Raw genomic sequence first — 14542 nt, forward strand, 5'->3', positions numbered from 1 at the left:
GTAGTTGGAGATGCCCTCATTACAGACTTCCATTTTCCTGTAATAACGGCACCTTTCTTCAGATTACTGCCGGAGGTTAGAAAAAATTCCACCACCCCTCAGCGTTTTTCCTCTCGACATAATGTGTAAGGAGGCACCACCATGAGGTAGAATGAGATCTGGATTAAATCTGGGTCCAACTCCCATGTACTAGCTCTTGGGATCACAGGAAGTCCCTTTACTGCACACGTTCTTCTCACCCAAAATGTGTGTCTCTTCAGCTAGCTGGAGGATTCCTCTTTTTTTTTTTTTTTTTATGGCTTAAGTACATTTTACTGATTTTCTTTACTGCTGGAGGTATTTCATTGGACAGATTTGCAGGCATTTCAGAGGAATGCACGTATGAATACAGAATAAACATATGTGAACAATGAGAAAATATTAATGGTATTACTATTAGCTGTATGACCTACTGGTATGGTGGTAAGATACCGCTACGACACACATTCTCTCTCTCTCAGAAGGAAGACTAGAAGGACTGAGATCATATTATTTACACATTCTTTCTTCCATGAGTTTTTCTGTATTCTTTTAGAAAACCTCAAATTTTTCTATAACAAATGATTTTATCAGAAAAAGAAAACAAACCCAAAACAGTAACTGTTACTTTCCTAAAGGATATATGTTTGGGACATATACTGACCTGGTTACATTTTTTTTTTTTGAACTTCAGAAAATATCTGCTAACCTTGAAAAGAACTGAGCTACAGTTAATGACAATGGCACATATCCTAGATTACTAACCAATACAAGCTCCACCTGCCATCTTGCCCTCTTTATTGTCTTACTTGACCAACTGACCACCCACAGTCAACCTCTCAAGACAAATCACACTCCAGGAGTACAGAATATTTGTCTTACTCTTTAGGAAATCTTTGGTGCCAATTCTAAAATGTTGATATCAGTTTTGGTGAAAAAAGAAAATTCAGTATTTTCCTATAGTTGAATAAACTTCACAAATAAATGCATTTATTTTCCTGTAATAAGGAGGCATGGAAATTGTGCCAAACTTGGAAAACAGAAGTCATGCAAATACATTCCTCAGGCATGAACGCTCTCCCTCACAAAACTTTCTTAGGCAGGCCTTTCGCTGTCTTGTTTTTCATCAGCTTTTGCAGTTCTAGAGCATGGCACAGACATGAGAGGTGAAGCACCGTGCCATATAAATTATGATGTATAACAATACATAAATTACACTTTTACAGCAACCTTCAAAAATCAATTTTGGATGCTCCCACACAACCTGCTGACTTGTGTTTCTTGCTCCTGGCACATATTAGGAAAAGCTTAGTTACGTACCTTCCATAGCCCTGCTCTAAAGCACACGGCAGGAGCGCACTAACCCTGTCACAGAAAGTCTGCGATAAGATTCTGATGACCTAATGTAAACAGTCCGGATACTCAATAAAAGTTCAACAAAACACGTCTTCTAAACTTCTGTTTCCAGGACCCCACTCATTGCCCACAGTTTTTGGAGGGAGCTGTGGTGAGGGCTGAGTGCCCGTAAAACTCTCTGGAACTATATAAACTCTGTGTGAGTCGCGGACAGGTCAGAAACTATCATTTTTCCCCTTGAGTCATCTCCAGAAAAAAACACGACATCACCAACACCGTTGCTTCCTTTTTAGTAAGAACATAGCCTCTCTTTGCCATAGCTGTATGGAAATGAGCAGTTAATACTGACTTACGTGATAACTCCAAATATTTACTCACATACAGATTAGACTTAGCCAAGGCATAAGATTAGCATTAGCAATTCACATACATGGAGCCAAAAAGCACTTTGTTTGGAAAAACAGGGCTGATCTTCCCAGCGACTGATTTGGTAAGGCTAAGTGAGGGCTGCACGGAGGCAGATGGCTGTTAACAATGTACAGATTAGCGGTGCCCTGCCTGGCACTCACATGTCAAAGGAACCTGAATGCTTTTCAAATCCCTCCTTTCATTTTTGAAGCATAACGAATGACGGGAAACACTGTGAACAGAAATCTTTGTTCAGGTAAAGGCTCGGAGAACAACTGGGAAAATGTATTGCCGAGACAACAAAACATGTGCCCCTACCTGCTGGGACCTCAGAATGGCGGCATCGATCTCCTCCACCTTTTGAGTGATGGTATCGCTCACTAATCGGTAGCGCTCGTTGTCCTCAGCCACCATTTTTTCAAGTCCTTCCCTCGCCCTCCACGGTACCAGTTCCAGTAAAGCACTGCTCACTTCGTTAAGGGAGTCCAATAAGGCTTTGCTGCTCTTAGCTTCCTTTTTCAGTTCCTGAAAACAGAATTAAGAAAACATACAAATCTGGGGAGTAATTCTCAAGAGTTTGAACAGGCTTTTCCTTTCCCTGTCATTGGCCCTAAAGTCCTTTGCAGGCCAATAATGCCAGGCTTTGGCCGCTGAGTTTTAGTTGAGTTCTAGAAACCTTTGTTATTTAAAGCTATTCCGTAAAAAGCAAAGTGTTTTCCTGAGGCGTTTCAAAGAACAATTCACTGGTCAACATGGCAAAGATTTTATCTTTGAACTTTAATATAAATGTTTAATATCTGAGAAACAAAACCAAGCAAGTTGACATGTATTATTCTTTGCTTTCTGGTAACCTCTAAGTAATCAGGCACCAGAAAAGTAAAATAAAGAGGGAAGTCCAAGCCAGAACTAAAGTGACCCTCAAAATGAGAACATATTGGCTTTACATCATCCCAGTTGAATCATTCTACAGACTCAGTGAGCCTGACCTCCCCAACTCCCTTTCACCCACCTGTGATCCTACTTCAGGGGTGATAAAAACAGAGGCCCTCTCTGAAGAGAAGAACCATTACCATGACAGAACACCACTTTGGCAATATAAGTAGAAAAGCTACCTCGCGCTATGCATCTATCTTAGAAAAATATGGTTATTCTAAGCAAATTATGTGTATCTCTAAAACGATCATTTTTTTTTTTTCCTTTCTGTTTTCATCATTCTGTCTCTTGTGTAACAAACTATACTCCCAAGCATAAGACTCTGGAAACAAATTACGATGTGCTGTTTTCATCTCTGGGCTCCTAAAAGTTTTAAACCATTGATTTGCTGCCAATTTCTCTTGGGTCCCCACCCAGGGAGGCATCCTTCAGTCTGTTAGGAATGACCCAAAACTGCCTCCCTAAAAGAGAACGCGCGGATCCCAAACACGTAGATCAGAGCGTACTTTCTGTCTCGCTTGTGCTTGGCTTGCTGCATCTCCCGTCAGGACCTGCGTCTCGTAGGAGAGTAATTCCACCTCCACTCTGTCCAGCCAGGCGCAGAGCTCCTCACGCGTGGAGTGCAGCCGCCTCGAGAGCTGCAGCGCCTGTTCCAGGGTCTTGGCTACATCCGTGCTCAATTTCGTAATGTCTTTGTACCTGGCTTTAATAGCTTCCAATTTATCTTGAATTATTAAAACTTCATCACCTAAAATTTCAAAGGCATGTTAGATCTCCAGAAAGGAAAGAAAAGGTAGAGGGAGGGTTTCTTCAGATATTATTATACACTGGTGAGATTTTTCTGGGGAGGGGAAAAAAAAGGGGGACATTTTCCCGAAGATGATCTGACCCAAGAGAAGCCTTTTTCAGCTTTTAATCTTTTCCCCAGGATTTCTGGCAAATCTCAACAGCTCTGAAAACACAAATATAAAATTGGAAAGGGCTACAGTGCCTTTGGCTACGTGAAAGCATCATCTTTGCATCTAACTATATGGTGTTTTCAGTTTTCAAGCAGAGGCGCTGAACACAGCTTGGGTTCAAATACTGACTCTGCAGCTTGTTACCATGTATAAGACAACCTCTCTGTGCCCTTGGTCACTCATCATTACATCGGGATAAGAACAGAATCCACCTCGTAAGGCTGTGATGAAAATTGAATGAGTTTATGTGCAAAGTGTTTAGAACGGTGCCTGGCCTATGTGTACGTACGCACCTGTGTGTGTATGTGGCACACAGGTGGTGTGTGCATGTATATATACATTAAAAATACTAAACTCATCTGCAGTGTTTCAGCAGATCCTCACTCGACTCTTCCTTGTTCTCAGACACACAGAAAAATTGCGTCCTGGGCTTCAGACTCCTAGTCCAGGGTTCTAGATACTATATTGAATTCCCCCAACTCATAATGATTGTCACTTGCCCGTACCACAATACGGACGCTGAACTGGACGTGGGCACAGTGAAACTTTCCTAAGGCTAAAGGAATGACCAAAACAAGTCATTCTGTGTCTGTTTTCTTAGTGGGTTTAAGCATGGAGAAATGAAGCCTGGGGGTAGCCGCGGTGTGCGTCACGAAGTGCAAACTATCGAACACGGGGAAAATGTGTCTACCACCTATGAACTCATGCGGTACCGCCGCCTCCCACAAGCGGAAAACTCAACGTAACTCTGCTGTGGGCTTCTCGGACGGTGTCCCATGCCACAGTGCTTTGTGTTATGAGTAATATGCACAACTTCCATTAAGAACTCAAGTGAGATCATGAGAAAAAAAGTGAGATCATATTCCAAAACCCCCTGGGGTTTCAGTCTTCAAAGCATTCTGCAGAATGAAGTCTTGGAGTGGCCCCAAAATTATAAAGTATTCTGTTTTCCCCTTTCCCTAAAATATTTAGAAAGCAATGCAGAAATGCTAACTGCATGATGAGTTGATTTGAAAGATTCTCACCTGTTGTTTGTTTTAGAAGTTCTAAACCATTTAGTAACGCCTGATCTACATTTTGTTTTCTGAGTAGGATGTCCTCTTGCAGAACCTAAAAACAGGTACCATTTTTATGTGGTGGGGGGGGGAAATTTAAATAACAGTTAGCTTTGGTTAATCTTAGAGAACTCTGTGTTTCACAGAGATTTAAGTAAACACCTCCCATTTTCAACTACTCATTCCTGTCACCGCCCCCCCACCCACTGTCTCCCCTTCCTCTCTAAACTATCCTGACCCATGTCTCATGTATGGCTACCCTAATTCACACACTCTCCTTTCCAGAAAACGGCCTATGTGAAGATATTGGACTACTGGTTAAATATGGGTCTTTGTATACAACCCTAAAACAACAAAGGAAAAGTGAAAAATCTGGCTATTGGATAAATTCAATCTTTTCTGAAAGTGACTTCATTAGAACTAATCTGTATACCCAAAGTCTTTTTTGAGTACAGCAATTCACCGAAATCATTAAGAACATAAAGTAATACAGAAATAAGGAAGACAGAAAATAATGACAACTGAAATGAAAAAAATAACATAAATAAAAATACCCGAAGTTCAGACTGCTGCTTCCAAAGCCCCTCAGTGCTGTAATCCTGGACTGAGAGCTTGCTCAGTTTGTCATGCACTTCATTCAGCCAATTCATCAGCTCAACTTCATCTTCCCCAAAAATCTTAGCATTACATAAGGCCTGCTGGAGGAGCTCAGACCTGCTGTGACTTTTCTCTTGAATCTCAATGTACCACACTTGAGAGGAGTCTAATTTATTTTGCACCATATCTTTATCCTCCCTGGAGCTCAAAACCTTTAAGGATTGGCCAATGCTAACAGCCTGGTGTAAATGTTTATTGTGATGGATGATGTCATCTTCTAAGGCCTAAAATAAAGTTTAAAAAAAAAAAGAGAAACAAAAAGGATGTACAAATAAAAATGAAAACATAAATAGAACGAAAGAATGACATTTGAAATGGGCTGTTGGCAATCATGCATAACACAACAGTATATAACTCAAATTTATGACATAAAACCACAGAGGAGATGGAAAGCTGAACCTTACTAATGTGCAATGGGTATCTTACTTTGTGCTGTGCAATTTGTTCCTCAAGTTTAGACGCTTGGGTTCCTATGGGCTCGCAATTCGCCAGCCTCTTTTCTATGGTTGTAAGCCACTCATTCAATGGTTCTAGGGTTTCATGAAATTGCTGTGCCACCACCGAGATACCTTCCAACTGACGATTCCTATTCAAGTGCCAAGATAAAGGTCATTTAGGGATGAAGAATGTGTGAAATATTCAACAAAAATCTTTACTCATGCTCTTGCATTCGAAACATTTTTTGTGGAAAACATCTAAGGTTAAAGTTAAGATCTCTCACGTTTAAAGGGCATACTAAAATAGTTCTCCTACTAAATGAAATTAAAAGTGAACCACAGTACCTAAGTATTATGAAACTCTTAAGAAGTTTGGTTACAATACTTACAATAATGATAGCTGTATAATAATAACAGCAAATGTTTTAATAACAATAGCAGCAATAATAATGACAGTAAAAATAATTTATTGAACACATATTCTGCTCCAAGCCCTGTACTAAGTGTTTTATATTTTAATTAATTTCAATCAGACCACCAGTTACCATGATTGCCTTAATCAACTGATCAAAATTGGATTCAAATTTTGAAGACCACCGATAGATACCCCCACGGAATGAACAGGGATTCCTACTAAAATTGTGTGTCAGGTATATTCTCCACACTCCCCCTTACCCCAAGTACAGGGTCAGGTATATTTCCCAAAAGCAAAGTTAATGCTTATGGATTAAAATATCATGAAAGAAGAGAAATATTCTTCAGACTTTTACTTGTTTGCAATACACTTTTATATAATTTGAAATGCTTCTAGAAAACCCATTGTTTCCTCAGTTAAAAATTTACCATGAAAGTGAAAACCTACTTCCCCCATCCTCAGTTTTCACCTAAGGCCAGAGATTGTGCTGGTCTCTATACTGAGAAGCTGACTCAATATCAAATCCTGGGACCAAGAGTTGTTGTCCTAACTTTTTATCATGTTTGATTCTTAGGGAATCACGTGATTTAAGAAATTCTCTTTCTGTGGAGACCAAAGGAATTCTAGAAAATTGGCACATGCTACTGGATACAATTTCTGTATCATTTTATCACAAACTACATATTCCTATTGGTCTTAAAACTCGCAGATGAAATACATTTGATCTTTTAAAAAAATGAATAAAATGATTATACTATTTTTGACTTCTGAATTATCACTAAATTCAAATATCCAATCATCTAGAATCAGTGAAAATAAGTTATTTTGTGGCTAAGTTTAGTTTACTGTGATTTAAATTGTGAGTGACTTTATTAATCTGTGTAGGAGTCATAATATGACCACTACCCTTCCATCTAATACCATTGTGAGGAAGGTTTAGGACAAGAAAGCCATTGTGGTAGTAAAGCAGGGATCTAGACATTCATTTATTTTTTAAAAAGTACTGAGAGTATCTCCTATGGCAGCTAGGGCACAATGTCCTGGGCATTACACAAAGGGATAATCTCCTGAAACATATTATGGATGTGGACCTGTTAAGGACATGGAGCTTTTAGCCTCCTTAGGAGTATCTTACTCTATGGTCCTACAGCTATAAATTCTACTCTGATATCCAAGATGAGACAAATCCTTCTCTCCACCATTGTAGTTCCAAAGAAGGTAGCAATTTATGGAAATAATCATTCTGTTCAGTGGTTCATCTATTTTCAACTCAACCAGTCTATGTGGCTACGGTTACACTTCAGTGTAGCTTCTACTCAACACTGGTCAATGCGATGCCAGCACGGAGAATGAAAACATGAATCTAAAAACAGGCTGACTGCATGCCCTGCAGACCACGCTCCAGACCTCTCAGCCTTCATAAACGTCACAGCACCCTTCCATCTACTTCATTTCTTAGCTAACTCCTACTCCTCTAAAACACAGCTTAACTGTCATTTCCCTCCCCCCAGACTTGGGTCTTCCTATTGTATGCTTCCACAACACCCTATGGTTTTGCTCTGAAACATCACATTTGTCATTACTTTCCAACGGCTATAAGACTCTACTAGACTGTACCCTGAGGACCGAGATGATCTGTCTGGTTCACCTCTATAACCTAAGGCCTCGCTCCGTGCCTGATACATAGCAGGTGGGCAGTCACGACGTCATAAATAAATAAATTACTCTTGAGGGAATTATTTTTCTCCAACTAAAGAGTTGCAATCATTTGATGACCCCAAGACCTTACCATTAGAGGAACGAAGAGAGGGGCAATGACAGCCCTTGCTCCCTGTTCACGTACACGGTAAACATAGGAAAAGGAGATCTAAAGAAAAGCATTCTCAAAATGCAAACTATCAGTACGAAAGCCTTTGCTCCTCTTTCGAAAGACGGAAGAGTTTCAGTTACCTCGTTTCTGCTTTATTAAGCAGTGCCTCCCATCTACTATCCAAGAGGCTCAGCTGTTTCAAAATCTTCACTTTATCTGCAGGTTCTGCTGTAGCAGCAATTTTTTCTCCTTCTCGTTTGATGACCTCCACGGTAGATTTGCGGTCATCCAACAATCTTTGGAGAAGCTTGAGACAGAACATGACACACCAAAAGCAAAAGGGGTGGGGGGGGGATAAAAGAATAACTGTGTTCACTAATGGAAAACTCAGTCTAAGTACTTTTCATATGTGACAAAAATACGTATTTGATATGGAGTCACATAAAAAAGTAGGATTTTAAAAATAACTCATTTTGTCTAGTAGTGATTGATTGCTATTTTGTCAGACACTGTGACTGGGGCTTTTCATAGCAGATAAAACTAATACTGATAAGGCCATCAAGCCCATTCATTATTAATTTTTTTAATATAAAATAATGGGGGTGGAAGGTGGTGCTGAAGGGTAACTCCACTGCACTGAAAGTACAAAATCCCCGTTATTGTAACAAAATCGGAATACCCTAAACCTTCAACAATCACCTGTCCTACTGAGACAAGATTATTACAAATCATTACTGTTTTTGACACCTTTCCCCATGTTAAACAAACGATTATGGACAGGGCAGCTAAGACTCAGACCAAGTTTACAAGCCAGTGAGGCTAAAACTCAAGGCTCCTGCCTCTCTTTATTAGGTGGAACTAGCTCCTAAAATCCTTCAGGAGGCTGGAAACTAAAAAAGAGCCTTTACATATCATTTCCAAAAGGAACAGGGAGAGGATGGAATAAGTCAGAAGTCCCCAAAGCTGGCTAAATAAGACTAGCATTTCAGGATTTAGCAGCAGAAAAAAATCCAATTTAATTCTAAGCAAACCTTTCAAAAAGCCTGGGAGGGGATGTTTGACAGAAGTAGCCAGAACTCAGGATTACCTTGCTCTAATCTAATCAAAACGATTATTTCATGAGCAAGTGCTAAGCACAGGGACTGTGTTATTAGCAGTGAGGAAGGCACAGGTATATGAAATGCTAAATACTCCTTCACTGCTTCTTTAATCTGATCCTGACTGATAGTTAAGGATTAAAGAAATGCACAGTTACCTCGAGGTAAGAAGCTAGAAGAGTATCCTCTCGCTTTCATTTTGGGACAACCAAATCAGGTGGTTAGAGGAACACGTTTAAAAAGAAGGGGAGACATGCAAACTCTCTTGATACAGGTTACAGTCGTTATAAAATCAAGATATAACAGGTGGTTTAGGCAGTAAAGAGAACTAATTAAATGGATTACTGCTGATAAACTTTAATAACAAAGCCTCCAGCAGTTAAGAAAGCAAAACCAACAAGGATGTTTTGTTCGCTAAACATAGTTCATTGAGTTTGGGAGAATAACAAAGGTTTAAATTAAATACTGAATGGCAGCAGTTATATTATTCTATTTAATATTATATTTTACTTATTAAATAAACATTACTTTGTTACATATCATATAGTACATATATTATATAAAAATCTTGCAAATGCAATGTTTCCTGTTATGTTTCTGTAATTCTTATCTTTAAATCTATTTCTAATAGGTTAATTCCCAATACACTAGAGTCTTCAAAGAATTTTTAGAGATAGTACTGATTGTCAAAACTAAATTAAGCCTCATAATCCATTCCCTTCTTTTCAAAGTTCCACACAGGAAAAATCTTACCAACATGCTGTGTGCTAGGCCCCTCCCATATGCCACTTCAAGTCATGGCTGACAAATTGTCTGAAAATGTCACTAAACTCTTGCTAACTGACCACCACCATCAGGAGCGCAGAAATTTTTTTGTATGTTATCATCCCTTTAACAAGTGTGTCTTTCTTTCCAACTTGGTCTTGCACTAGCAGTGTTAAAAGACACAATAGCATATTCCTTACCATATACGAACCAAATATTTACTTCTTTAGCACAGGCTGAGTCACAGGAAACTGCCTGTATTTAATCTATAAAGAAGTAGTAAGAAATACAGGCTTCCAGTTATGGGATGAGGGAGGCACGGGGATGAAAGGCACAGCACAGGGAATACAGTCAGTGGTACTGTAATAGTGTTATATGGGGACCGATGGTAGCCCCACTTGTGGGGACCACAGCATGACATATAGACTTGTTGAATCACACTATATTGTACACCTGAAACTCATGTAACTTTGTATGTCAACCATACTTTAAAAAAAAAAAAGCCAAGTTCATATAGATCAACCTAATATATAAGGGAATGGTATTTCTGCCAAAGTCACCTTTCAGTGAGTGAGGTTTCCCTTGACTACCCTACTGGAAACTGCACGCACACACCTGACTCCACCCCAGCACTTCCTGTCCTCCTTCCTTGCTCTGGCACTTCCTGATTCTTACCTCCCATCCCTGCTTTATTTATCACTTGCTAACTTATCACAATTTACTTACTTTTACTGTCTCTCCCTCTTCCTCCCTGCCCACTAAACCTTAAACTCAATGAGGAACTTCCATCTTTTCTATTCAGTGACTATCTCCAGCACCTGAAACAATGTCGGACCCATGGCAGATGTTCAGTAAATACCTGTTGAATGACTAAAAAATAACGTCTAGAGCATCAATACTGATCAACTAGAATATTCTGTTGAGACAAAGAGAGTCTTGAGGAAGATTTTTACTCTCCTTATTACAATTTAACATGAAACACAACACAACAGTATTGCTAACTTACCTTTTGCTCTTGTATCTGGGCCTTCACCACTTTAAACTCAGCTGACGGGGGCTTCTGATTGGCCACCAGCTCCTCGGTGTCCACCATCCAGCTAAGCAGGGACTCCAGGGCATCCTGGAACCGCCCACAGTGCAGCAGGGCCTCCTGCAGCTGGGCTGCTCGCTGAGCCACCTGCAAAGTTACAGTTGCATCAACTTATGTGCTTGTTCCATAAAAAGTGAAAGTTGTCCACCAGCCACCACTTTTCATGCTCCTCTTCCCAACTGGTCACAAATTTTCTTTTCCTTTTCACTGAAATCTGCCCAAAGCATTGACAGTGGGCAGGACTGTGGCAGAAAGGAGTCAAAGTTTAGCAACCAAACCAAGAAGAAAAGGTTTCAATCCCAAACAGTAATGTAAAAGATGAAATCTTCGAGATTTTGGAAATGCCAAATAAATTAATGATTAGCCATGAATAATATGAATATTATAAGGTTACTGAAACAATGCCTAATTCATTTTTATCAGTTTCCTTTTGATTTGTTTTTTACTTCCTACGGGTGAATATTTTAAAAGACTAAGCTAAAAAAAAAAAAAAACTATTACGGTAGAGAGAAACAGATTGTTATTTTGCTAGGCAAAATACCTGTAAAGTATCCGATTAAATTCTGCTAGCTCCAAGTGCTAGAGTCCTTTTTTGCCAAACCAGGGCCTTTGTATTCTAGTAAATGGAGTCTCTGTGTCCTACAGAGAGATATCCTATTGCCCTTCTCATAGATCTTTTCCTTTAGGACTGAAAAAGTAGTTGGCAAGATATTTTAAGTATCATGGAATACATTTACACCTGACACTACATTCCAATTGTGTCTGAAGGGCACTACAATACGAATCAGATTTTAAAGAAAGATAAATGTAGTTTTGAGATCTGGCAACAATTGCTTAAGATTTCAAAGCAGAGAAAACTATAAGAACAAACACCACCACCACCAGATGAGCATGCCAACCCCATAACAATGTCCTGATCATTTACATCACGCGGAGGGCTGCCATGGTGTTTCAGCATTATCTCCTTAAGGCATCAGAGCATTCTTTTTCAGGGTTTTCCCTCATGGACATTTAGAGAGAGGAGTACATCTTGTGAGTAAAGTAAAATTTAGAGTTAAGAGTCATAGCGAGGGTGGTAAACCCTTTAGTCCAAGGCTGACAGAGAGACACAGTGCGCTCACCTGCACAGTGCGATGGACTGTACAGGGTGAAACTAGTTGCCAACATTTGAAAATTAGGTTTCACAAAAAAATGAGATTTCCAGGTTCCTTTGAAAGTAAGTAGACTATCTGACAACAGTAAACCTAGATCCCTACGCGGAATGATTTGCTGGAGGCTAATACCGACTGCACCTTGCACCTCAGCATGAGGTCCTGGATCATGGGCTCCCAGCCGTCGCACTGGCACGACAGTGTCTCTACCAAAGTGAAGAGAATGACAGGGAGAGGTCCTATTTCACTCAGCTCACTTCTTTCATTCACACTGCCCACTGACCTCCTGCGGGCATCTGAGTTTGAGCCCCCCAGTTCACAGCAATATAAAAAGGGAGGCATGTGTAGGGAGGTTTAGCTGTTAGAAATATGATTAGTCGTCACAACCAATGCTAGAGAATAAATAATCAACAGAAACGATAATGGAGGGGATGAAGAAATTACCTTCTTGTTGAGAGTCTTCCAGCGTGCGTTGACGTTGTCCAGGTCATGCTCCAAACCCTGCGTGCTGGTGCTTTTAGCAGCGCTCTGGATAAGGCCTTGACCTAACCAGTTTACATCTTGCTGCTTAACCTGCAAAGGTTCAATCTCTTCTTTTTGGAATACCTGCGGTTGGAAGAGCAATAATTTATACAAATTATCTAACAACCACCAAATACAAACATTTGTTCAATGATCTGGTACCCGTTATTACAGGTAAAAATAACTTTTGTTATCTCTTCATATGTCACAGCTACCTTATGAAAAACAGAAACTAAACTAAGTATAAATTCATAATATGACAAAACCACTCAGGAATTTTAAGGAATTTTATTCTAAGTACCTTTAATCAGATTACCTATAAAACCAAGAAAAGAGTTTATCTGTCCTCTCTCTATTGCTTCATTAGCATAACACTAGATACTTCCTATCATTCCAATTTAACTCTAGTAGAAAAAAGTATGCAATATGCCAAGGAGCGAAATGATAAGATGGGCCTGAGAAGAGCCTTACTGGGCAAGGAGCCTTACAAGCTCCTCTACGGATACTGCTGCTAGCGGGTAACTGTTGAAGTTTGAGACTCAAACTGGAAAAGAAGGTCAAGAACAAGATGCTGAGGTGAGCCAAGAGGCCAATCTATAGCTTGCCAGAGGGGTGAAAATACAGAGCTAGGAAAAGAGAAGGGATGTCAGCAGGCACTGCAATAGTATGGGTCCCTACCCACCCAGCCTCCTCAATGACTATCAAGACACCAACGGCCTTGCAAGAGCACGGAGCCCTCACCCTGTGGATGTGCTCACACACCTGTCACCAGCACAGCAACTCTGGTTACTCTCTGGTCACTGCCTGGCACTGCCAGCCATTTGCCAGAATTCTCCCTCGGACTCCCAGTCCCATCCAACTTATGGTCCCCAAACGCCTGTAACAGGCAAAAAATCTCACGTGCTAGAGTAAAATGCAAGTTCCACGAAAGCAGAAATGTCTATTTTCCTGATAGTGGTTCTATGTCCTGGAGCTACCACAGTACCTACCTCATAATACATACCCCATAATTATTTGCTGGATGAGTATCAGTACAGAAAAATTATATTTACATCTTGGCGCGGATGACATTAACCCCGCAAAGGGATAACACTGATAATACATCAACTCTTTCATAGAGATACAAATGTTTTAAATATGGGGCCTAAGGGATGTCATAAAGAAAATTAACTAAACCAAGGAAGGAAAGTTTCAGCTAGATACTAAGACGAGACAAGGTTCAGGGTTTGAGTCATTATACTACAGGGCACTATATATCAATAGTCCAAGTGAATGAACAGTTAACAGAATATGTGAAAACATTAAAAAGGCAAATAACAAAATAATACTTAAAAAATTACAGACACCATATGGAAAGTGATTTTCACAGATGTAGAGGCTACAAGAGAAACTCCTCAGACTCTGGCCTGACGCGTAGCACTCAAGATAGTCCTGTGTTACCGCATGAGTGAGTAAATTTAGAAAGAGCAAACAAATAAATGATCATTTCCCTTAAAAGTCTCCTCTCAGCTAAAAGCCCATGTTTCTTCTTCTAAATAAAATCCTTACAGACAATTTCCACACTGGCTCATTGTTTCTACATAACAGTACTATAAACGTAAACAGTCAATTACACATAATCGAAGAAATAAGAACTGAAATCACTGAGGAAAAAAAAACAGCTTTCAGTTATCTAATAAGTTAACACAAAGTTGCAGCAAGGGGGTGAAAAAAGAATTTGGTACCACCTTTCTACTTCTCTTTACCACTTCTAGGAACTAATAGCTATGGATATATTTTACTACTTACAGAGAAGGGGGAGTGGTAAGAAAACTGCGACTTCGTAATTCCTGGAACTTGCCAGGGAAAAATTCCACTCTCCCTCTCGGA

General features: G+C 39.8%; 1 protein-coding gene across 24 annotated transcripts in view; it reads right to left on the reverse strand.

Annotated features, from left to right (window-relative positions):
- Positions 1 to 14542, reverse strand: part of DST (dystonin) — a 472609-nt gene that overhangs the window by 63606 nt on the left and 394461 nt on the right. For 20 of the 24 annotated variants that reach the window (XM_034648017.1, XM_034648015.1, XM_034648006.1 and 17 more), the window contains 8 exons: positions 12596 to 12757; positions 10917 to 11087; positions 8189 to 8355; positions 5813 to 5972; positions 5284 to 5610; positions 4700 to 4784; positions 3222 to 3463; positions 2101 to 2307 (listed from right to left, as the gene is read on the reverse strand). In XM_034648017.1, the coding sequence (XP_034503908.1) occupies positions 2101 to 2307; positions 3222 to 3463; positions 4700 to 4784; positions 5284 to 5610; positions 5813 to 5972; positions 8189 to 8355; positions 10917 to 11087; positions 12596 to 12757 (1521 nt within the window). The remainder of the gene's footprint in view (positions 1 to 2100; positions 2308 to 3221; positions 3464 to 4699; positions 4785 to 5283; positions 5611 to 5812; positions 5973 to 8188; positions 8356 to 10916; positions 11088 to 12595; positions 12758 to 14542) is intronic. The other 4 variants (XM_034648011.1, XM_034648012.1, XM_034648014.1 and 1 more) reach the window with 1 other exon arrangement.

This window comes from Ailuropoda melanoleuca, chromosome 19 (genome assembly GCF_002007445.2).
Source record: "Ailuropoda melanoleuca isolate Jingjing chromosome 19, ASM200744v2, whole genome shotgun sequence".
Lineage (NCBI taxonomy): Eukaryota > Metazoa > Chordata > Mammalia > Carnivora > Ursidae > Ailuropoda > Ailuropoda melanoleuca.